This window comes from Platalea leucorodia (genome assembly GCF_965183815.1).
Source record: "Platalea leucorodia genome assembly, chromosome: 1".
Taxonomy (NCBI): Eukaryota; Metazoa; Chordata; class Aves; order Pelecaniformes; family Threskiornithidae; genus Platalea; species Platalea leucorodia.
The window spans coordinates 146,596,098-146,622,539 of record NC_138823.1 but is presented as its reverse complement, the minus strand read 5'-3'; the positions used below and the strand labels follow the sequence as shown (position 1 = coordinate 146,622,539).

The following is a 26,442-nucleotide window of genomic DNA, read 5'->3' as shown; positions in this document are numbered from 1 at the left end:
AGAAATAAAAGCCCAAGCAAAGTTTACAATTATAAAAATCTGTTTTGTATTAAATTTTGAATATTTCCCTTTAAGCAAAGGCTTTAGAAAAATGGTTTGCAACAGTGAGTAAACAAACACTAAAGCATGGACAGTATAAGATTAATGAACTTCACAATTACAGGCTTGGCAGCTGAAAAGGTCTTTAAGCAGAGATTATGTAGCCAAGCACCATCAGATGTGGTGACGCAGCACACAGCAAATGCAGAGCTAAGCCAGCTTCACACTTTCAATTCCATCTTAGGTCTGAAGGCTTTTCCTGTTACTTGTCTAGTCTTTTTATTGATACTAACTTTTTTTGCTGATCGCCTTACTGTCTGGAGGAACTTCAGCAGACTCAGAATCTTCTGGGCTTCTCTAGTTAAAAACAAAGATAATGGATAAGTGATAAAGGGCTCTTCCAGCTGCCTCTATAAATACAGGAAAATATCAAAAAAGTTCAAGCTTTTTGAATTAAAGATAGTCACTGTTATTTGCATAGATATCATTAGAATCATTTTTCAGCACTGGCAGTGTGATTGGTACTGCAGAAACACATAAAAAAGAAATCTCCCCTGCCCAGAAAAGGTTATAGTCTAATTCAGGTAGGAAGAAAGACATTCATAAGTACTGTTGTAACCCCAGAAAATCATGTTTCTGCTTGAATACACAAAAATATGAGCCAAATGCAGAACTAAAAAGGACATTATAATTCAAATTGTATCTTTTGATCTTGTCATGATGGGATGATCGTAGTTTTCTGCTGGATAGGGTGTCTATAGGATTTCCAAGGAAAAATGGGTAGACACCAGAGTCTCTTTGGAGTTCATGTTCTTCACAGTTACTCTGTGAAAACACAGGACTGAAAAAGATGATCATAGGTAGGTTTTACACCCTTTCAAAAGACAGGGTTTTCTTCTTCAGGGTGGTACAGCCTCCAGTGCCTTGTCTCTTGGCCTTCAGTCAGGGCTTTGCCTCAGCATCAAGCATCACTGGATGGGCATAGCAGCACATGAGTACACTCCACTGCAATGAGTGAAATTTACCCTTATTTCAAGTGAAGAAAGAGACAGTATCTTTGTCCTCATCCTAGAGAGCTAATTTGACGCATCAGCCCTAATGTTTAATTAATAGAAACTTCAATTGTGGGGAGAGAAGAGAGAACATGAGGAATATCTCTCTCCCCTTACCTCCCTGGGGCTTTTCTTTCTGACTAGAGAAATTATTAGAAATTTCTGCAAAGGTGAGATAAGCCAAAAAAAAATTGGTTGCTTTAAACTAGAAAAACTGAATTTATAATCACTGTCTTTTCTTTTTTTGGCCAAAAAAGCATATTAAAGCTATTATGGCAGCCAGTGAAGAGTCAACGAAAGAGTGCTTTGTTAGGGACAGCAGCCACCACTCCAAAAACTATAGCAGAGATGTGTACTGGCTGCAAAACAGGATATGTTTCTTGGCTGGTATTAGCTTGGTTGTGATGTGGGATATGTGCTGTAGAAGCATGAGGAGGGAAGGGAAAGGATTTGGTTTTTAAATTCTACATTTTAAAGGAAAAATAAAAGTCTTTAATTCCCATGATTGCAGCCAGTCATATGAATTCCAGAAATTGTTCCAATTCTCTTATAATATTTATTCACATGCCACTTCTTTGAACTCTGAGTCAAAACTGCAAGACTAATCACTGACCTGAAGGATTTATAAGCTTTTCTTAGTCAACCAGTGTTTGTCTTACTATTACTCACATGATTCTGAAAAATTGGCTGCTCTTGTACAAACTAGCTAAGCCAGGCTAGTTCATGGGATCTATACATAACTTTAGGGGGATCTTGCAGCTGAGAGGAATGACAAGGTCGTTCATTATCAGAAACAGGAAGCTGCGACATGGCTCACAAATCAGTAAACGTTCTTCACTCGTCTGTTTGCTCTGCATTCAATTGAGTTTCCCAACTGTGTTTGAGAGATTAGCAGTGGCTCATGAGGCTCTTCCCCATCACAACTGCTTTAGTAAAATGGAGTTCACATTATAGAAGATCTCTGGAGATTCTGATTTAAATAACCAGGAACCTATGTATCTAGATACTACACGTAAACTGAAGAGATTTGCTGGAAAAAGAGAAAACAGCTTAAAAGGTATGAGTCAATTTAGTTTGCAAAGATATATCTGTCTGGATACTCCCCACAGAACAATAGAAAATTATGTAACTTCTTATGGGTAAGCACCATTCCCAGATATCCAGGTTGTTTATGTTACTCTTCAAATCTGTGGAAAAATGCCCAAGAACAGTCCAAGATTTCATCTGTTCACTAATTATGCACTTAACTCTCACTGCAGAAAATCCTGAAATTTTTCCCATGGGAGAGTCTGCCCTTACAGATGATAAATTTTTAAAAAGAATGGAGGAGGAAAATCTTCAAGAATTTTATCAACAAAAGGTAGTACAGGAAGTGTATTGTTATATCAATCTGATACACACTTAAGAAAAGTTATTGTAAAAACTTGTGTTTGAAATCTCTGTAGAAGCTCATTATAAACTTAAAAATCTAGAGATTCCTAACAATCATGTCATGTAATAAAGGACAAATCAATAAAGACTGAAAAATAATACTGATTTATTACATTAATTTGGTTTATTTTTCTGAGGAATAGAGAAAGAAGGATAAAAAATTAGGGAAGTATGTCTTATTGGTAACCTACCAACTGTATTGTTGAAGTAGATTTGCCTCTGCCTGAATGTTCATTTAATTCAGATTCCACTGGAAGATCATGGGAATGTCCCCAGTGCCCATTAACTAAAGAAAGGCCCTGCTGAATGAAGATGCTTTGCAATTAGTTCTGAAACCCAGTGAACACAGGTGCAGTCTTTCTCAGCCTTTTCTGAAAGTTTAGCATTTATAAGAATTATTTTTTTCAAAACAAAACCTATTGAAAAAGATTGTTGGCTGGCATCAAAATTTCCTAATGCTTATTTTGTTAAAAAAACTCTGAAAAGTGAATCAGATAAACCAGTGACAACCATAATCGTTTGATAAAATTTATTTTGTTTTAAAGCTGAAGATTAAAATTTGAAGCTGAGATGGATACAAAAATTAACTTTGAGAATTCATCTAGCTCTCAGTAGAACAAGTTTAAAAATTTGTGGGATGATGATAAAGCCCTTCTCTCCAAATAAGTAATAGGAAGGACTACTTTTTACCAAACAAATAAAATATCACCATAATCAAAATATTCTCATTCTATTAATCTCACATAATATTCTTATAGCTAACTCAAAGATGGTGGGAATAGGGACTCATTGCTACGTATCTAAATCAGGCCAGTCATTAAACACTCTCTGTAAAACAGAACAAGCAAAGGCTTAGCCTTCTTAAGTGACATTAAGCCTCCCATGCTGAGAAACTTAATGAGCCATCACACTTTGTGTTACATTATATCCTTGTGCATAATCATATTTTCAGGCACCAGCCACACTGAAATAAAGTAATAAAATTACTATAAGCATGGCAGTGAGCAAGGAGGTATTATTAATAAAAGATCCGGTTCTACTGACCACAACATACATATTAGATTTTCAAATCTATTGGGATAGGGGTCAAAAACAATTTGGAAATTTTAAGATATCATTCTTGAAAATATCTTGTGCTTACATCTATGTCTTCCTCCCTTTCAAACAGAGCCTAGAGTAAACAACTGTCATTGCTATTTCATATGGATACATACTCTTCACCTGCTCCAGTGCTAGTCATGAAAGTATGCTTACGGAACACATTCAATTAACTGTTTCCTTCTTGAGTTATAAATATGTGGAACGCATTCATGAAGCATACAAAATCCAAAGAGCAAAGCAACATAGAAATTGAAGGTCAATCTGGTAGGAGCACTTTGGAAAGCAATTTTTAGTGCTTCATTTAACTCATACAAATGAGAATTATTTTCCACAACCATTTTAACATTTTGTGCACTGAAAAATCTCAAAATAAAAGAGATTTTTTAAAGGATAAATTGTACAAAGCTTTACCTGGTCACGTGGTGTTACCAAAAGAAAGAAACACTTTTCTATCAGAAAAAATCCGTGAACTCCTCCAATTATTCCCAAAAGTTTCCAAATATATTCTTTCCCCTCATAGAAATGTTCTACCTCTTGTGCGTCATGATTATGTAAACCAAGAGTCTAAAAAAAAAGAGATGAAGTAAAAAAAATTAAAATAGCAATGTTTCAATTTTTGCTAGAGTAATCCGTAATGTGTTAATTCAATTTATTCTCAAAATTTTCTTTTGCTATCTCTTTCAAATTTAAATTGTGTCTTGAGCTAATCAGCTGAATAGTAGATGGATGAAATTAATTATTAAGAGTCTCTGCTACACTTCATCATCTCTCAATGGTGAAAGTAACATTATTTTTCATGACAGTTTTATGAAATTACCCTTTATATATATATATATAATTGGTATGTTTTGTTTGGAGTATATTGATCTTTAAAGTCTAAAAAGTTACTCGCATCATCTTCAGATGTAAACTTCATATTGAAAATAATCCATAAAGCTTTCTCCTGATGTGTGTCCTTCCATTTTTTCCACAGTGACACAGCATGGTAGCCTTCCTTTGCTCTGAAAGTGGGCACTGTAAAAGCTACTGGATACGTCACTTAAAACTGGTGAAGGAGAATACTTTCACACTCAAAAGGTGTTTCTTAAAGAAATGCATTTGCCTGACATTCACTGAGAATTGCCTTCCTTAAACCACTCTCCCAGTCTGCTTCCAAAGATGATGCATTGAGTACGAAGAACATTTTGACCAGAATCTCAAGTGAAGGTGTGAAGCTCTCTTTCAATGACCAGTTGAAGTCTACTCATAACAGTTGTGTCATATCAGAGGAGACTCATTCAAAAATAAATGAATACACAATGGAAAATTCGGTTCTGTTTTACACACTATCCTATTCTTATTTTATTACTTCAGGAAAAAATCATAGCACCCATTTTATTACAGTTCTAGGCAGCGGGATTAACTAGGCTGATAGCCCCTGGTTCTCAGGAACAATGTGTGGAGGGGACTGTGGATGCCTTGTACAACCTTTGAACAATTTCTCCTAAAATGCATTACAGAATCTGCCTCATGAAAGAGTTTAATACACATCTAGAAACCTGGCTTGCACAGGACTTGTGGGTTTTCTGAAAAGTTTTTGTGAAAATAGGAACCTTATTTTCTCTGAATTCATCATTCATTGATTTCTCCTCCTTACTACTTGGAATCTGTCTCTGAACTACAAAGTGCAGATGTAATTGGATTGCTGGGTAGCTGGTTCACAGATTTCATGGAAAACTTTATTTTTAAATAGACGAGCATTAGCAAGGTATAAATGAAACTTTTCTGTGTGTGTATGGGTGCATGTGCACGTATGTGTCAACATTTTAAAAACATAAAAGTGTGTATTACCTACCTGAGGAATAAGGTGTAGCAATGCATCTCCAGAAAGGGTCCCAACAGCCAAACCGACAAACAGCTGTAAAATGAGTGTATAGATTTCTTGACAGGAGTTAAAAAAAATGAGGGTTGTACCAAACATAGATCCAATAGTAATAAGTAGAACAGCAACAGTGCTGTAACCATATTCTGTAGGGAAAAACAAATGAAACAAAACAGGGGCACCTTTAATCATTCAGTATTTGTATTTGTGTTTGAGTATTTGTTTTGTATTTGTATTTGTTTTTGAGGCTATATTTTCCCACTTCTGTGTACAAGCACACAGAGAAGTGATTCATTGTGCCACATAGATTTTTCTATCCATGTGTGACACAGATGACAGAATTGGAAGCCTAAAAAACATTCATTTTTTCAGGCTTTACAGGTAATACAGTCTAATGCTTCCAAATTTCAGACCTTAAAGAGCTAAATAGACAGTGACTCTGCAGAGTAGAGACACTCAGAGGAGCACAGTGAATGCTAGTCTGCACTTGTTTCCTCTCTTAACAGATTTATGCTTGTTATTCTACGTCCTCACATGGCACACCTGTGTATCTTAACAGTCAATACCACATTACTAACCAAATCATATTCAGTACACAAACCAAGGCCTAAAACCTCAGATGAATGTAGGCATCTAATTTAGGTTCTAAGCATAAACTTTTTGGTCCAAATTATGTTTACAAATGTGCTGTGGACAGACACTCATTTAGTTACTAGATCAGGACCACCAACCTATTTTTCCCAGGTTACTAGGATTTTGGAAGGTTACTCTTATAATTCTTCAGTTACACAATGCTCGCATTTCCAACATTTTGCACAACATGAATCCTGATTAATCTGTATGAAAGTCTTATGATGGAGGTAAAACACTGATGAGAAACAGACATAAAGGAACTAATGCCAAAATATTCAAAAGTGTCACTTAACGTTTCGCACTTTAATAGCACTGCAAGTGCTCAGCACCTCATAAAATCAGACAGTAAATTTCACAGACTGCACATCCAAATACAAGGGTATAGTAGATATTTATGGAAGGTCAGGCCTTGATGACTTAGCCAAAACAGCACAGCCTTTCAGTAAAATATAACTGAGAATAAAATTAATGAGCCTATGCTCAGGTCACTAGGTCACACATAGGTCAAACACGAAGTCCTTTGTCTCCAGCCAGCAGAAGTGTCCCTGTGGTCATGGAAACCTTCCTTTGCCAAAAAGCACAGGGAATGGGCTGCAGAAAGGGCTCTTACTAATTCCCTTCTGTGTTTGAATGGTTCAGCTTTTCTCATCTACACAGATGTCTCACCTTTATGAGATCACTAAAATGTCATTGATTGGGCTGATGACCTTAGACTCGGGAGAATTTCACTCAACTGTGAATTTGCCATGAACCTTGTGTATGACCTGGGTAAGTTCCTTTCTTTCTTTGTCCCTTGATTCCCCATCTTAAAAATGGGCATATCCGTGTAGCATAGAAAAGATAAAAGCAGTAAAGATTGCAAGGTGTTCAGGTGATGAGAAGAGAGATAACATAAGAAAGGACTGCTGCCTTCTGGGGAGCTATAATGACTCGTCCTGTTCTGTATGTTTCTTTCTCCTATAGCCATTCTTGGAATATCCACCAGTTTCCTTCCATGCCCTTATCTAACATGTTTTTTTAATTTGCACTTATAGTTCAATTAATCTGTACACCATGGAATGATAGCTCAGCTTATTCCTATGAGCTGCTTAAAGTGTGTAGCTTAAAGTACAGACAGAATTTAGAGCTGGAAAGTGCTGTTCGTTGGCCAGCAGGATGTGAGGAAAGCTTACTAGCTCCTAAAAGATCTAGTCATCTAGAGCTGGCCATGTAGATATTAGGATAAAGGTATTGAAGGCATTGACTTGTAGCCTGAAAGTGCTGCTCTAGATGCAGGTGATTATGGTTAGATCCTTTTTGCTCATTCCCGGCTCCCAAATCCCCCACCAGAAATTAATGCCCCCTGTAAAACACCAGCCCACCTAGGTTTGTAACCATCTCCCAGATATTGCTGGTCTAAAGTAAAAACAAAACCAGGAAACATGTTAAGAAGCCCTTAGGTCAGATAAGATTCAGATTTGGTTTTGGCAGGGTGGACTAGGGATTGGTTACAGGAGAAGTTGAATCAGCAGAACAGATGGGGCAGAAATCCCTGGAAGCAGTGGCATGTGAGGGCTACGACTGCAACTGGAAACAATCTGATTATACTCTAACTCAGTTCTTGTTCCAGCTTTATCACACAAGTCCTGCTGCCCATGTGATGTTTTCTGGTTGTTTTTCTTCTCACAGTAGTATCCCCAAAGTTTCTCTGCTGTAAAATATCACAACATGAAAAACCAGCAACATTCACGTAGAACTTAACTTATCTATATCAAGCACTTGCCACATCATGGTATAAAATGCCAGCTAACATAACCTTGAGGCCATATGTAAGAGCAATGTAATGATTCCAGTATAAACCTGGTGGAAATTTCACAAAATAGGTCATTACTGCCCAGCACCCCACTGATAAGGACCTGTCATGGCTCACTGCTGCCTACATCAAGCAGTCCTGTAAGAAATGAAGAAAATAAATCTTAAAACCTTACACATTGAAACAGAATTCTGTCTAATATAAAATTGAGACCATTGAATCCCTGCACTTCTCAATATAGTACTATTATCTGACATGTATGCTATAAAATTATAGAGTGCATAAATTACAGAGTGCATAAATCTCATCATGTTTTGGTTTAATTTTACTAATTAATGAAATATCTCCAGAAGTTAAGCTCCTGCACCCCTTTATCTGAATTTTCACAGTACTTTACTGATAACAACATAACTCACTTTCCAAAGTTGTTGGTGGAAGCTTTGTCTGCTTGGAGTCAGGAAGCTGACATGAACAACTTAATAGTTGCTGAATGATAGCTGGACTGATTTGCTTGAAGTGGTCCTTAGAAATGGAGGAAGAACTATTTTTTAAAAATATCTTCACAAGTTCATTGGCAGAGAAACAAACCTATGCAGAAAAGTATATACCGTTACTAAATATGTTGCATACACCTGCATTTAATGCTGAGGTTAAATATGGAATCTTAGAAGAACACAGGGTTATAAAGCCTAGAAAAAACTTGTTTTCCATATACTCTTGTCTGGTTAAACTACTTTAATTACTTCAATTACTTCTGATTCTTTTTTTTTTTTTTCCAATTAAAACTTGATACTACTACATATTTCAGAAAGACCAGAATCTTTGGGATGAAGTAGCACAGTTTCTATCGAAGCCTGTTAATATCACAAGGACCTGACACAATAATATCTCTAAATATCTTATTGTCATATATGCTAACAAAAATACTTTAATACTGAAACAAATCATGTTCTTAGCTATTATGTAAGACTGCATTAATAGCAATACTATTGGTATTAATGTAAGATACTGCCTGTATCAAGGCAGTGCTGAAATTTGTCGTTGTGCTGCATCTTTAGGAAGATATGGAACCAAGGTGGGTTTTTTAATTATTTTAACAAGGGCATGTCACTTTAAGGTCAGTAAACTAGATGTTACAGAATCAAATTTGGCCTAGGATTACTTAATTATTGTATTATTAGAGGTACTTAAGAATTTCAACCACTTTTCGTTCTTGTTAGAAATATCTCTTTGTCAAAAAAAAGGAACTTTTCTTGGAAACATTTATATTTTGAAAAATTTTCATGAAGAATTGGTTTTTCATCTCCAGGATGAAACTTCTAGTAAAAATATGAGCAGTTAGCATTAGAACAGTTCTAGTGGCAATTTTGGTAAGAACTATCACAAAGAAGTCCAGATCAAATATGCTATCTTACTTAAAGGAATAATCAATTGTTGTAATTCAATTAAAAAATAAATATTTGTTTCTTTCATTTAAATTAGTCTTCATCTGAGAATCAAGGGATTCTTACACATTCTTTTTCTAGTCACTGAAGTTTAGGTTTCTTTTGAAAGAAAATTACTATTTAAATAAAAAACTTGTAATTATCATTACTTTTAAATAACCCAGTTAAAACCCAACACCTTCCTGTCTTTGTTCATCCATTAGTGAAGTAAAATATGCTTTGTAGCTCACTGAAAAACTGAATGAATTGATCAGTGGTATATTTATCCTGAATACCACATTCAGGTCTTCAGGATAACAGGTGATCTTGCTACCTGGATCTAGTCTGTTCTGCCTCCAAGCAGAAGGAGAGCATGAAAACAATTCAGGAGCTACCATATTGGAAAAGACCTTCAGTTTGTCTGTTCTAGGCAGTGGTTTTGACTCTAGAAGTAGGGAACACCAGGAAGTGGTATCAAGTTGGAAGTCTAGCTTGTGACTGGTTATGAGCAGCATTCCTCACTGGTCGGTACAGGGACTGATATTCACACCAATCGGCTGAGTGGTGGAACAGAGTGCACCATATCACATTCACAGATGAAATCCAGCTAGGACAAGTAGTCAATATACTGATGGGCATGGCTGCTATTTAGAGAGATCTTGACAAGCCAAAGAAATGGGCTGGCAACACCTTCATGAAGATCAACAAAGACAAATTTATTGTGCTTCAAACAGAAGAACCCCACGCATCAATAAAGGCTGGGAAAAACTGACTCGAAGGTAGATTTACAGAAAAAGCTTTTGGGGTCCTGACAGATAACTTGAACATGAGTCACCAGTGTGCCCTTGTGGCAATGAAGGCTAACTTCATACTGGGCTGCATTAGCAAGAGTGTAGCCAACAGGTACTGGGAAAAGATTATTGCCCTCCGCTCAGGACATATGAGTCCACAACTGGACTATGTCCAGTTTAATAATCAGCAGTACAAGAAAGACATTGGAAAACTGGGGAAAGTCCAATGGAGGGCCACCAAGATGGCTAGGGAACCTCAGCACATAATGTGCAGGGAGAGGCTGAGTGATCTGGGTTTGTTCAGTTTGGAGAAGAGAAGGGTTGGGGTGTATATTAAGTCTTCAACTATCTAATGCAGGTTATAGGGAAAATAGAGCCAGAATCTTCTCAGAGTGTACAGCAAAAGGATGAAAGGCAACAGGTATTAGTTGCAGCAACGAAAATTCCAATTTGCTCTAATAATAAAAAAAAAACATCAAAATGAGGGCAATAAAGCACTGGTACATGTTTCCCAGAAAGACTGTGGAATCTCCATCTTTGGAGACATTCAGAATTCAACTGGACACGGCCCTGTGAAACTTGATCTGACTTTGATGGTGGCCCTGTTTTGAGAAGCAGGATAGACAAGATAAGGTCCAGGATTACTATGAACCTAAATTTTAATGTGATTTTATTATAAGGAATTTTAAATGAAAAAGCAAGATCTCATCTGGAAAATAAACTGTCCACCTACACATAAAAAAAATAATTCTTAATGCTTATTTAGTAAAATATTCTTGTAAGACTTGAGGCATGAGGACCTGCATCTTTTCCAGTTGCAAGTCCTAGCCTTTTAAGCTTTATAACATAGGGAGGCCCAGTACTAAGCCTCCATTAGTAAAACAACTATGTGCATACTCCTGGAGGATGATACTGAAGAAACAAGTAAATCTAATTTGCTTATTCTCATATGAAAAACTGGATGGATGGATGGATGGATGGATGGATGGATGGATGGATGGATGGATGATTTTGGTTTCCAAAATCCATGTTTCTTTAATGAGGAATAATAAATTAATACATAGATATTGTGACATAGTTTAATGGAACTTAAGATGATTGCTCGCATTAGATCAACTGCTACTTACTTGTTTTATATGCATTTTTTAAATCAGTAGAGACAATGATGACTTAAAAAGAAGGCAGTGACCTTTTTCTGTGATAATGTTTCAAAATACAATTCCTATCTAAAAGTCAAATTATAGATCTTAATGTAGTCAGCAAACACAAGCCATAAACGAGTCAATGCCTCATATGTAGCAGCATCTGTTACTAATGGAACACAATGGCTATCATAGATACGTGCAGAAAGCAGGAGACAAAATTAGCGACACAACACTGAAACACAAAGCCTTCTAATGGAATGATATGTCAAAGAAAACAGACATAGCTAGAAAGAAGAGGAATGGAATAAAACCAAGAAACTACGAATTAATATGGAAGTGAAATTCTCTCCTCTCCAGATGTTTCTTTGTGATTTTTTTCATCTATACACAATATTTGGCACCCAGTTTGACTCCCAAGCCTCAGATAACTCCCCTGCACACTTATCTTTTGAGTTACAGTCAGTCTCAGAAGTTCAAGAAATCAAAAACTGTGTTTTATAAATTCTTCTCTTGCTGGAGAACAATTTTACTTCTTATACAGATAGTATCACTACTGATTTCTGTCCTTCATAATTTAAAATTAATATGAAACACATTTAAAATGACCTTCATTTAAAATTATTTTGAGACTCTATTAAATGCCTCATCATGCTGATAAGCATGATTCTCTTTTGTGGTCAGCTGGAAAGAAATAAACATATTAATAGAGTATGTATTCCAAAAGTAATAAAATTACACAGATATATATCTATCAGAATGGCATTTAACCAGATGCCATTTGTCTCAGTTCCACATCATAAAATGACCACCCAGCAAAAGTCAATTGCACATCGCTTATTCTCCTAAATGGAGAAGAAACATTGTCTTTGAGTTAACTTAAATTGTAAAGAACTGAAAACAATAGAAACATTATTTGAAGTACATATTTCAAATGTATATGTCAAAATATATACCAAGTATATACTTTGAAGTATCCTTTTTTGTCAAGGACTGTATTCCAGTCTAAAGGATGGAAGTCAATTACCATCTTAATCCTTGTTATAAACAAAATTTATTTATTTTCAAATATTTAGGATAAAATCACCTGCAATAAGCCACTGTCCTTCAAAGCCCTCAAAGAGGATACGGGGTAGTAGCTAAAGTTCTTTCTTACAGACTCTATACGTTCTAAAGGAGGCTTCTGAACTCCAGATGGCTACTAAAAGCGTTTGGAAATGCCCAATCTTCAGTTTACAGAAGCCTTTTAAAAACAATTACACAGAGACCTTAATTTACTTTTTTTCCTTAGTACAGAACAACCCTTCTTTCTACAAGGCCACTTAAGGGGCCCTAGAAGCTCTGTGACACAAAAGTACAAGAAATCTCCAATAAATCTGTGAAAACATTGAAGCCATGGTACTACAGTCCTCTGTGTCTTGAAGAAACACGTGATTCCACGTAACACTAACCATTCAGTTAGCCCCTCCCAGCTACTTTAATCACACATTCAACATCCATAATGTTGTTCCCCTAATTAATATTTAAACAAATATAACTATATAAAAATATATTTTATCAGTATCTACATGACTTTTTGAAACTAATAAATTTTACCTCAGAAATAATGTAGTGTTTGAAAACAGATTTGTACTTTTAGCACTGAAATTCTGTGACCAATACTATAATAACATAAAAATAAATTAACCTGGTCCCAATCTGTGTTCCTTTCACGATCTTCAAAATAACCTTTCAGATAGTCTCCTTTTGTATGGTTTCCTTTGATTCGAATATTTCTGGTTCCAATATCTCTGATTGCCATACTATAACGTCTTTTGTGACTGTGGAATTGTCCATTTACAGTGCAGGTCTTTTTGGCTGTAAGCACATTTAGTAGTTGTTCTAGTTCTAGTAATTCATTAGAAAACAGATATGTTACCATGGGAAAACACACATTTAAAAAGATAAAACCAAAAGTAACTAATAACATTTTGTTAGTTTTAACATTAATTCAACTCCTCATTTTAATATGTTTTTTTTCTCCTCAGTTTGGTACTATAGGTAATTTCCACTTAACGCCTCTAGAAGTTCAAGGCACCTATATACTCAGCCTTTCCTTCTTTACAGTACCACACTCAGATGTTTTGCCTGTGACTATCTCAGAGGAAAACAGATGTGACTGAAAGGCAATTAATCTTCCATTTAATCATCGATCTCTGCCAAAGTTATCTACAAATTACTGCTAAATAGCTTCACTGTTCCTCCAATTTTCCCGTGTAAATGGAACATCATGCTAAGACGCCACGGCCAGGTATTTGGATAGTCCAGAAAGACCACGACAACAGATCCTTTATAGGCTGTCCTGAAAGCAATCTTCAGGATGCTATGCTGCCCTTTGCACTTCAGAAGTGGAACACAGGGCAGTGGATTTTCTCTCTCCTTTGGTTAATCTGGAAGCATGACTGTTTACAGCACTAAAGTAGGAAGGAGGGTGCCAGGATCCCTAATCCAAACCTGAGACAATGCAGGCACGTATTCCATGACATAGCTTGAGTGCAATGGCTACGCCTGCTGATGAAATGCTTGGTTATATGAGGGAGCATGCTCTATCCTATCTTACTTATCACCTTCCTTCACCCCTGTATTTTCAAGATGAAGCCATAGCGATAGTTTCTGTAAACCTGAGTTTGTCCATTGGAAACAAAGGCAGTCCACAAATTAATTTCAAAGGAGTTTAGATCAATGAGATTAAGAATGTTTCCATGCGATAATCCTTTATTTTTTAATGTTGTTATTCAGAAAAAGCAAATGGTATAATCTTAATAGTAAATCTTAAAAAAAGGCTTGTGATAAGACGTTTATCTGCTTTCTTTGTCTTGAGCAAACAGATCTGAATGGGGCTGAAGCTAGATTTTTTTTTTTTCTAAATGTAGGCCACTCTACTTTTCTTTTTTTCTATGCTGCCAGTTCCTTGCTCTTTCCTGCAGTTACTATTAAGAATTTAAATAAATTTAAAGGGAGAGTTTAATTAGCTGAGGCTTAAAATATATTTAAAGTGTAACAAACAGTTAAGAATATTTTTTTGTTTCTCCGAATGACACCCTAACTCCACCAACCATAAACTCTTGCTATTATCTTCACTGAGGCCTGGATTTCACCATATATAGCTATTTAGTAGCACTGTGCCCTGATGCCTCCGTCCATTCTTGTGAGTCAATTATTTTAGAAGATCTGGCTTGGCAATTTTGAAGGAAAGGTTTTGCTGCAAAACCAGTTATGCAAGTACAATATAGGAGTCCAAGTCTGGATTTTGTTCTTTTTTTTATGATTTAATTCTGTGATTCAATGTACCTCTGTGTAACCTAAGAGTGGTAAAAATGTTTTTACCTATGCTTAATTCAACCTTTTAAGCTGTTTTAACCCATACTTAATGTAACTTTTAAAAAGTGCTTTGAAAAGCTTGTAAAGTGTTGCTACTAGCTGTTACCACAAATAAGGAAATGTCTTATAATAACTTTCTAAACCCATACCAGGCCCCTGAGTTCATGGTTTAGCTTCTTAAACTGCTAAGCACGCAGAATCTTTTACAGAACTTACTAGCAGCTGCTGAGAGCTCAACACTTGTGTTTTCTATTTTTTTTTTCATTTTTGGACCACTTTGAGCCTTCCTATACTTCTATTTATTTATGGTTAAGTAGCGTTTCTGATACGTCTAGCAACAGAACTCCTGAAGAAAATGAACTTTGCAATTTCCAGACTCACTAACTGGGTACTAAGATCAGAAGGTGGGTAGGGAAGCACAAACCATAAAGATGTTTTGAGGTACATTAGGCAGATATCAGAGAGCATTTGGTCAAAACAGAGTGGGCTGTGTCTATTTCATCTCTTCTGGGGGTACGCCTACACTGAGTTGTGAGTGACTAAGGTGTCTAATCTGGCTACCGTACATGAATTATCCCATCTACCCCTAAATGAGTCTTGCAGTGTATCAAGACCTGCATAAAGAAGCAAATGTAAGCGAGGCCTCAGTGAACTCTGCCCTCACAGCTAGATTGCCACTCTCAGAGCTCTCTTGGGTAGTTCAGACTGTGCTGAGCAATTAAGTCATAAGTTAATGTGATGGTACACATTTAATAATCACAGTAACTATTTGTTTTATACCTCTCAGAGAATTATCAAAATAAGGAGTTTATTTTCCAACCTTGTTTTTAAATTTAGAAGAGACTCCTTAACAGCTCTAAAATGAAATGGCATTTAAATCTAAAATGATGAGCAAAAAGTCCTTTAGGCATTTAAAGATAGTTTACATCAAATGTGTGTCACAAAAGGCAACTAGAGACGAATAAATAGCTTACCTGTCACTTGGAGCTCAGTGGTACTGTTTAGAGAATTGAAAATATATTTTGTAAAGAATTCCGGGGAGGGCAAACTTGCTTTCCCCATACAGACTCCTTGGAGAGCCAGAGTAATGATTAAAGCAGCCAGGCGTGGAAGAGTGTTTTCATCAGCACCATCTCTGTCCATTATATCAGCATTTTTCTCCAGAGTACTCACATCAACACACTGAAATCAGGAGAAAACAGCATGAAGACAGCCCTGGTCACCTCCATTTAAATAATCAGAGTGACAGGAGGAGAAACTGGATAGAGAGAACACTTTCACAGACAGCCAGGGTAGAAAAAATACTAAGATTAAAGCCGTAATTGACAGCAGGACAGCAAATGTGAAACAGAGGACATTTTCAGGAGAACAGGCATAGAATAAACCAGCCTGAAATTTTACTCAGTGTCTGACGGCAAAGAAGTACATTGCTTCATTCAGGTTATTTTTGCTTAGTGTAATTTTCATGCTGTTTTTATTATTCCTGTGTCCTCCTCAATTGCATCTACATTTACTTCCAGAAAGTGGCAGAAAAGGGAGGAATTTGTGTTAAGGTACAAGAAATTGACTCAAATAAGGCAGACTTTAACTCTTTATCTCAAACTTCAGAAAGAATTCTCTTAATGTTTTTAGTTCCCTATCTTTTAAATGGAATCAATAATTTGCTATGGGGCAGTTATCTGAGGACAATATGGAAAGATATAATTCTGCAGATAAAAGGTGACTTCCCTGCTGGGTGACCAAACAGGAGCAGTAGATGGTCATGTACACCTGTGTGTGTGGATGAGTGCAGTTCTGAAGGGAAGGAGCAGGGTACAGCTCTCTCAGTTACCTGGAAACTTATCCCTGTTTTCTTCCATTTCTGCCTTTCTTTGTTTTGTTTTTTTTTCACAGCAAACAGTTGGGGTTTGAGAGAAACAAAAAAAAATGGCAAAAATTATTTAAGCACATTTGTCTCTAACTCATATTGACTAAATTGAAAAGCCAAGTAGATGAGCCAGTACAGTAATAATTTATTTTACACAGATTCATCTCCCTCTCTATATGCCGTAAACACTGCAGAGAGGCAGCTGGCATTTCTTTTCCCGTCATCCATTACACATTTACATTTCCACAACCCAAAATTTCACCTCGCATTTAAAATAACATATATTAGCTGCTATGACTGAGAAACGGATATTTTCTGTGAAAGCAACACATATAAAGAGCCACTAAAAATGCTATTCTTCTATTACTACCCTGCCTCATTGGCCCTTTTCCATAACTCAAGTGTTGTGATTCTAAGCATTAGATAGTCTATAACGTTTTGAGTACTTTTCATAAAAAACCCCTCTTTTCCCTCATGTCAGTGAGCAGTGAAGTCTCAGTTACTGAACAGGCTTGACAACTGATTATGCTGCCAGCATAAACAAACAGACCACACAGTAAAGCACTTTATGGATTGTTATTCTATCTTGACATGCCAAATACCCACCGATGCCTCTTTACAGTTGCCCAGATACCACTGGAGTTCTTGGAAATCGGCACGTTCACCAAGACTCAGAACCAAAAGTACTGGTCAATGAATAATTTATGATGGGAAACGATTACACAAAGAACACAGAAAGAGTAACTGGAGGCCCTCAGCATTCTGCTGCACAGCCAGGACTCCTAGCCATCTTCTGTTTGCATAGGAACCTCTACTACAGTATGGTGTAAATTAAAATCTAATTAAATGAAAAAGAACAGGGCAAATTCAAACTTTGCAATAAACCAAATTTAACTATATATTATGAACAGATCTAAGGGGCTTCTCACAGAACATCAACCTGTACTTTAGGAGTTCTCTAATCAGGCAAAAACTTATTTTATTGCCCTTTACAAGGAAAACAGTTTTTCTTTAGATTGTGAACTCTAGAATATCATTCTATTATTTTATAGAGATAAGGAATAATAAACAGCGGTGAGAAAACTCCCTGAATGTTTCCTGACTTAAAAAGTTTGGTTTTAGCTGAATATACTCAATGTGCTTTTTTTTCCTTAACTTTAAATTTAAGCTTATCTGTATCACTCTTTCTACAAGGCATATTCGTGCTCGTAGATAATTAGTCACAAATTTATGTGTCTCAACTGAAGGAAACCATCATATCTTTGGACAGATCCCTTATTCCACCCTGCTTTGGATAGACATGGAAGTGCAGGGCCTGGCAAGGATCTCATCACAGCAAAATGATTCATCATTTCTACTATACAGCAACATCAGTTTTGGAGCTATTCTCCTTTATACCATTTAAATACAATTACTGCTAGTATATCTATACTAATAAATAAAAGAGATGAGAAAGTATTTTCTGTCCTTGAAGCCAAGTGCAAGATCTTGCATCTACAGAGCTATGCTCTTTTCCATCTGCCCTAAGCAGGGCAACTGCATCTAAATTACCTATTGGGAATGGTCCCTAATATGCACTATCTCCCCAGCCATGGACTCTGTGGAAGTGCCAGGTAGCACATGCCAAAAGCAAGTCAAGAAGAAGGCTAATATTAAACAGCATGTACAACAAAAGACCAATGTTCAGCCTGTGCTCTGACACTGTTATTTACCACTTTTCTGGAGGACCATGATACTGACACAATGTGTGAACTAGCTTAAAGGCATTATATCAGTAATAAACACGAAGTTATTTTTACTTATGTTTTCTTTACCTGGGTTTCAGAAGTTTTAAAATGTTGCCTTACTGCAGCCAAAATATCTTCAGTTTCATTCCGTGAAAAATAATAACAGTCTTCATCATGTCTTAAACTAAGCATACTCTGTAGGTAAAATTTATAATCCTTATTATTCAAGCTGAGTTCTGAGGAACACACATCTCTCTGATGAAGAATGTAGTAGAGAAGAATAAGAGATATTCTCTCAAATACTTCTTCGCTGAGATGGTCTTCTGAATCTCCACCAGCTATTAGTAACAAAGCATCTGGTTCAAGGCACTGTGAAAAAATAAAAATAAATGGAAATTCAACTCAAGTAACACACTGGCAGTCATCTGCAAATATAATTAGAGAGGAGAACAGGAGAATTCAACTCTTATATTTAATGGATTGAACCAAAGCCTACACAGATGCAGGCTGATGGAATGGCAGGAGGAGGGTGCAGGTAATTCATTGCAGCTCTGTGGCTGCAAGATCACACTGTGTTTTTTTCCAGAGCCCCTTCTGTTTTTAAGAAATGTCAAGTATCCAAGGGTTTAAGATTTACTACAAAACAGGACTAACTCTGATCAGTCATTGCAGAGAATTAAAAGTCTTCCACTGGCTTCAACAGATTATATTTCTGGTTATAAACATATTAGTTAAGGGCTAGGGCTATACGTATTTTCACCTGTGCATTCTATATGTGTTTATATTATAAGACAAAGACTGTATCTGCACTGTAGTTAATTCAGGGTATGTAAACAGAAGTTATATCATATTCAGTGCACTGTTAAGAGACTTAATTGACCCTGCAATCATACAGCTATTTTTATTTTTTCTCAATGAATTCTGTTAACTGGAACAGTTAATTCAGTCCAGTGCAGAGAGTCAGCACAAGGTCTGAACACTATTTAGTCCTCCAAATGCATTTCAAGAGGGACTGAAATGATAAACTCACTCTGTGCAGGCTTTCTATCTGAGCACAGATTTTTTAATACACACACACACACACACACACACACATATATATATATCTCAATTTTTCTTGATATAACGACACTTTCCAGAAACTTTTGCCAGCTCAAGCAAAGGTTAGTCTTTAAAATTAGACCAGAAGACTACTAGAGCTCTATGTCAGGCTATGGGAAATAAGATACTGAATTCCAGAATAAAGAATCTTTCTTGAAGAGATCCTGTAACTATTGTCGTTCATTGTGTAGCTGTTTTTTTCCAACTGGCTCCTTTCCAAGCATGTTATAGGCCTGTCAGCTAATCTCAACTATTATGGTAGAGCAGCCAGACTGTACATTTCAGAGAAGAAACTACAACACATCATGAAGGTACCATGGGAGGATCAAAACTGCACTCTAATAAATTCAGTAATCCAGACAGAACCTAGTTTGTCAGACTAAATTGTTTGTGGCTACAAGAATGATGTATTGGTCAGTGTGGCTCACCTTGTATGTTAGTTCATTTTCCTACAGAAATGAAGCTTCCACAGAAGCTGAATAGAATCAAACACACATTGTTGTTTTCAGAAGGCAAGGTTCCTTGAAGGAACTGAGAGAGTGGCTACTTTTTAATAGAAATAATTCTAACAAAAAAATCTCACAAATACTTGATGCAAAAAAAAAGAGAACTATGGACGGTAATTGCCAAATTAAATATTTATACTCATAAATAAACTAGACTACAGTATGATCAACTCTGCCCTGCCTACATTGTCTATCTATAATTCTAACTTTTACTAATGCATGTCTCTAAAGCATTAGTATTTGGGCTAGGAGAAATATATATATTCTGTTTTCTGTCTCAAAAGACCTCAAGTTAGTCAACCAGCCTTTTCAAACACTCAATAGTAATACAATAAACATAGTGCATGTAGTGGAAGATTTTTGAAGATTTCTACAACATTTCAAAACCCAGTGAGGATAAACTGTAATTAGTGAGGCTGTTGTTTGCTCTTGGAAGGAAGATGACAGAAAAGGAAATTGCTAATTGGAAGGAAGAAGGTGCATTGTAAAAGACGCAGCTACTCCATAGTATATGGGTAGCCCATAGAGAGTGACCTTTGGGGAGTTATCAAGAGGATATAAATTGATTCATCACTGGTTATTTTGCTGTTACTAATATTTTACAGGCATAACCATCTGCATGGCCTTGGTTTAGAAATGCTTATTTGCTATAAAAAAGAGGCCAACTTTGAACCTGGGCACTGAACCCTGAGTTTCTATCATTTAAGAGACCAGAAGTTAGAAAAAATTCTCTTACCACTGCAAGAAATATATGACTTTTGTGTGCTTAGGAGATAAAGAAGTTTCAGATGCCATTCAATAGCTGCCAGCCTCTGCCCAAAGAGTCTTGGGGCCAATACATAACAACAAACCAAAAAAGCATCTAAAAAAGTGCTAAACTTCACTGTGTTTAAATACGCATTGGAGACATCATTAAAAATGAAAAAAAAAAAAAATCTGAAAACAAAGTCATGTGGTATGACTGGAATCCTGTATTTAGAAGGGAAAGTTGAGTCTGAAATCAATTAGTTATTCCCAACAAATATGGAAAAGAAAATGCCAAGCTAAGGTGGGGCATTCTGTTTCAAATTTCGACGATCTTGAAGGATCTTCTCACACAGTTTTTGCTGTCTTGGTTTACCACATCTCGTTAAATCGTCTTGGAGGATTTCAGCACAGTGTCAATGTGGGCTGCATGTGACTGAAGACGCCATCTCTCTCTCATGGATTTTCTATAGACAACTGTGTTCATGTGGCACTGGCAGTGCAGGATGTGTGCAGTGTTACTGACATAGCCAACACTGAGAATTACTGGAAATGGTGAAAGTCCTCAAATTCTTCCCACAGGAAGTTTCCAAGATGAAGCCTAAACAGAGTGGAAGTCCTGACCAAAGTAAGCCTCAGCTAAGTTTCACTTAGATTTCTTCCATCCAAGGACACAGTGGGTATGCTCTCCACAAATGCATCACAAATACAAGAAAAAATACAGCAATCAAGAGAAGCAAAACAAAGCAAGAAGGCCTAGACCCCTGTTTTGTGAAGTTTAGGAGGACTCTATACCCATTACTGTTTAATACATTCTCAGCTTTTGATCTGGGCCCATATCTGGTATATATCTATTGCCCATATGTGCAAAGAGAAAAACTGCACAAACGTCTTCATAAAAATTACCCATCTAGGGAATAACAGGCACCTGCAATATGTACGAAATTTCACATTGGGGCTTATATGAAAAATAGGAGCATTTGCAGAAAGGTCCAATTAAGTGAGGAGTTGTCTACTGCACAGGAGAAAAAGATCTCCATTTCATTGGCTTGGCAGATTGTCAAGAATAGTATATTCTGAAAGCATTCACCTTTATGACCATCCCCATAATTCTGATATAAAGTGGCACTCTGTCATATGTAGGTCACTGAACAGTGCCAGAACTAGAGTAACGTTAATCAAAGCCAAGACTGACCAAGCCCTTTGTAATCCCTTTCAGCTAAGTTGCTCACTTACCACTGTCTCCGTCCTACCAGAACCTATGATCTTATTACACTCATTCCGTTCTTTGTCAAATCAGGAATCAGTTCTGAAAATATTCTCAGCTCAACTAGACAACCAAACCTTCTGTGAAGCTGTACCCTGGACTGTTTCCAGTTTCAATTTGGATTTGTAGATTCATTGTTCCGCCTTTGATTTTCCTCGACCTGAACTGCTTACCAAAACCCTCCCCTAAATCTTGAATATTTCAGGGAAGTGGGACATAAATCTGAGACAATCCTGACTGGGTTTTATTTTTATGAACTAAAATCCAGAACAAAACAAAGTGGCAGAACTGGTCCCTGATTTTTACCTCTGTCTTTCCATAGTGGAAACCCTCTGTGTCCCAAATTCAATGCTTTTATAGTTAGATCAGGGTAAAGGAGAAAAATCTTTGTTGGAAACTAAACACTTGACAACTTTTAAAGGAAAATTATTAATGTTACGTGACTGAAGCATGGAGTTTTTAAGGAATGTCTGTCATGTTTGGAATATCTCTTCATGAGCTCAAACAATAAATATTAATAATTCAGAATGAAACAATTAAAGCAGGGACTTTTTTTTCTGCAACAACAAGCCCTTTACATGTTTAGGTTTTGTATTCAGGAGAGTATCACTCTAATAAATAATTTTAGAACTCACTGATGATCCTGTAAAGATATCCCTCATTAATTGAAGCACTAACCAGATTACAATCCTCTTGCATGCCATAAATCCGCTGTGGGCACTCAGCTCTCTCCAGTAACATTTTGACCAGTTCTCGTGAGTGGTTCATGTGGAGCTCTTTGTTGTCAGCTGAAAGAACGCGTAAAACTTCCATCAGATAGCCTCGGCTGGGAGCATAGCTGCCATCCTGCCCATGCTCTTCCCCAGGCTGTCCTTCAGCAATGAGCACGCTGAATATGAAAGCAGAACATACCACCCCAAGAGCTGGATGCTTGGTCAGAAAACACATCTCCTCTTCCTGCAGTGCGTGATCTGCACTGAATGTTGGATTGTTGTTTGCACTTCACAGCTTAAACTTGAAACCTGAGGAATCTGAATGGTAAAGGGGAAAAAAACCCCAACCCTTTAATTAGTGTGAATGCAATATGTTTGAAAGGATTTATTAATTGGTCGGCTAAGCTGATTTGCAGTGACAAGCTGTTTTTGAACAACAGGGAGCCTGTAAGGGCTTTACAGCCCAGAACAGCAGGAAACTAAGACAACCATGGCCTTAAAACTTAGTAGAATTACCAACAAGAGGTTGACTCAAAGTGCCCTTCCCTCCTCATAAAAGTAAAGTGTATGGTTTTCATTTCAGTGTTATGTTATTGCATTCACTAATAATCCTCTTCAGTAAGAACAGGAAAATACCATAGCTTTCACTTTCATTCCATTATGAAACAGGTTTTTAGTAGCAAAAATAGCTGTAAATAAAGATTACTAGTCTAATTCTGATATGAATGTGCAGTAATTATGTTACACGACAATGATATAGAGCAGGTTTTATTTTCAAAACACTTTACCAACATTACTAAACTCCAGCTATAAAACACAAAACAAGAATGAACAGGATGCACTTAAAAATTAGTGATATTTTATGATCAGATGAAAGAGTTACAAAACTGAGGTCATAATTTCATTCATGGAACTCAGTGAATAAACAAGACAAACACAACGGAAGGAACAAGTTTAACTTGTTTACTCTAGATGGAAAAGACATTTTGTACTGTAAATCTGCCTTGTCACTATCCTTCCTAATATACCATTGCCTCTGCTTTAACAATAATCTATCTCAATATCAAAGCAAAAGAAATATAAAAGAGTTTCACTTCTGTTTTCCACAAAGAGGTTTCATTTTATTGATGGGCAGATGCTGGCAGTGACATACATTTTCAGATGATAATGCACACGTGTTAAACAGCCACACGTAAGTTCAGCTTCTTTTAACTGCAATATGGTACGTGTGTGTCTTATTTTAAGGGAAACTATGCTAACAAAGTATTTAAAATGAAAAAAGAACTGTTGAATTCAAATTGGCATTCACTCAGATAAAGGTTAGTATGTTTTTAGATGTTAGGAAATTTTTTGGTGTTTAGATACATTTTACTGTTAGCAGTTAGGAATACGTATCATTGTTAGGAGGATGCACTTATTTCTAAACATTATTTTCTTACCTTCTGAAGGGAAATGCTTGTGTATCTAGCTTTGTGGCCTTCTGAATCCTCAGAAGTATTTAGCTGCTGGAAGTCCAATGTTTTTAAAATTCCTTGATGGTGCTCTGGAAGCTGGAGAGGATTAGTTTATTGCTGCCTTGCAAAGTTTTCAGTTGCTATGGAGAGAGCTGCTCTTAAGGTAACAATGGAGGTGGATAGAAATTAGTACATGTTCTTCTTGGCAAGTTCTAAACATCACATTATTGACTGTATTTCACATATTTTAGTAGTTATTATTTTATGTAAACAGTGTCTACTTTATTTTAGCAGTGCAAGACGTGTAAAATCTACTGAAGAATGTATTGCATTACAATGGATAATACAGGCAAGCACTCTGTTCTCTACATTACTACATTATGTGAGCAATTTTACAACAAACCTGAATTTCTTTTTTTCATCAAAACATTACTTCTTTTTGCAAATATGAGTACAGAATAGAAATAGAAATCTTTTCAAATACCCCATAGAAAAATGGTATTTTTCTTTGGGAAACACTGTCTATAGAGAACAGGCTCTTTCATCCCCACTTATTCTGTGCCACATTTGCACCAATTAAAAAAGCTGAGGATGCTCAGACTTCAGTGAAAAAAAAATTCTTCCACTCAGATTTTCCAGAGGGATGCTGTTACAAAGCTGGCATTTACGTCACCATGCCATTACAGTATTATTGCACTAGAAGTTAGTGAAAACTGTCATGACTGACAGATTTCTACAGCAACAGGTACACCAGTCATATCATTCTCCCACCTTCCAAATCTTCTGTGTGGTAATGAAGAATTAGCATCTCAGTTGGCTCAACAAATCCTGTGAAGCAGTAAGCCTGTGGTAATAGAAACATCATAATTCTCTTTAAAGCTAGACTGACAAAATCCTGTGTTCTAAAATGCCAGTAATGTTTCCTACAAGGTGGTGAGCTCGAAGGGAACAGCCTTGTTTTAGTAAGGCTGAGAACTGGCAACTGATACTGACTATAAAAGAAATTTAAACTGACGACACCAGCTTGAGTGAAGTGCAAAATGTAAACAAATGTTCTCAAAAATACAAAGTACAAGTACCTGGAAGTATGTACAAACTCTTGTGTGATCAAGGCTGAGCATTTTAAAAATCAGTCCTATTATTAGATACTCAAGTACAAAAAAACCCCCTCCAATTTGTACCAAAATACCTTTTACTTTACTTCATAAATTACAAAATATATTTATCAAACTAACATTGCCAAATATGCAACTTTATGCAAACAAGAATTACAGGAATTTTCATCTCAATAATTTATTTTTATATGAATGAAAAGCAGAAACACATGATAATATGCATCTCCTCTGGCTTTTATATCATTTGCTCTATGAAACAAAGCTAACTATGTCCAGATTTGTTCCACTAATAAAAATAATTCCTCAGATAATGAGGGAATAGCTTCCAGCAGTTAATTCTGGGGATTGCTCAATCTCCAAACAAGCATAGAATAGGTTTATCTGTATATAATTTGGTGGTTTATATATAATTACAAGTTGAAACTAAGAATTCATTCTATCCAATTAATGTGTACAGAGGGTGAATTGTTTCAATTGGTTGAGAGAAGCTAGCATTTAAAAACACATTTGATGATTTAGAACTATTGAAAGCTGCTGAGAGAAGATTTACATAATTCTGGCTATATCTTACATTAACACTTATATTACAGTGTGATGGTAACAAAAGAAAATGTTCACTGTATTAGAAAGCAACAGATAATAATTGGTACAGGGTACTACAGCTGATCTCAAAGGAGAAATCACTTCCCTTCTTAAGACTAAGTGTTGCAAACCTCCTCTGGCTTGTAAATTAGTTTCTCAGTGGTGGCAAAATCACTGATGGGGACTCAAGCCTCAGCCTCTGCTTTTACCCCTGACACCGAAGCACTACCTGTGCTTTGAGTCACACCACTGTCAACAAAGAATTTTTCTGTCTACACAGCCCTCGGATTTCTACTTTTGAAGTAATTGCTAGCATCAATTGCTAAGTCCTTTTTTCAAACCCTTCCATAGTAGCATTATTCCTCTTCTACCTACCCATCCTGATGCTGTGCCAACTGATAAAATGGGACAGTGATAACAGAGCTCTGTAGTTAGATGCCTATTAGAAGTTTGCTGAGATACAAAGACAGAAAGAAATCACTGGTACAGTTTAATGTCTTAAAACATCCCGAAGCACCTATCACTATTATTGTTCTTTCATGTGTTATAAGTCTCTGCCATTTTGGCTCAAATTCAATTGCATGTCTTTTGGTGATTTTTAATAAAGGGGAAAAAAAAGCCACGCACAATGCTCGTAATCCAGTGGGTTTCTGCTTACTGTAGAATGATAATACACATGGAAGAAAGAGCCCTCAGAGGAACTGGAGAACTGGGGTAACTCAAATTGAACTAGCTTACGA

General features: G+C 36.4%; 1 protein-coding gene across 1 annotated transcript in view; it reads right to left on the bottom strand.

Moving 5' to 3' along the window:
• SLC39A12 (solute carrier family 39 member 12) overlaps positions 1–22,786 on the bottom strand; it is a gene marked incomplete at both ends in the record, with an annotated part of 33,224 nt that extends 10,438 nt beyond the window's left edge. Inside the window, 9 exons of the mRNA XM_082309048.1 lie at positions 333–396; positions 2,714–2,821; positions 4,035–4,187; positions 5,458–5,630; positions 8,326–8,497; positions 12,954–13,153; positions 15,601–15,808; positions 18,308–18,589; positions 22,517–22,786. Of these exons, the coding sequence (XP_082165174.1) occupies positions 333–396; positions 2,714–2,821; positions 4,035–4,187; positions 5,458–5,630; positions 8,326–8,497; positions 12,954–13,153; positions 15,601–15,808; positions 18,308–18,589; positions 22,517–22,786 (1,630 nt within the window). The remainder of the gene's footprint in view (positions 1–332; positions 397–2,713; positions 2,822–4,034; positions 4,188–5,457; positions 5,631–8,325; positions 8,498–12,953; positions 13,154–15,600; positions 15,809–18,307; positions 18,590–22,516) is intronic.
• Positions 22,787–26,442: the final 3,656 nt, after the last annotated feature.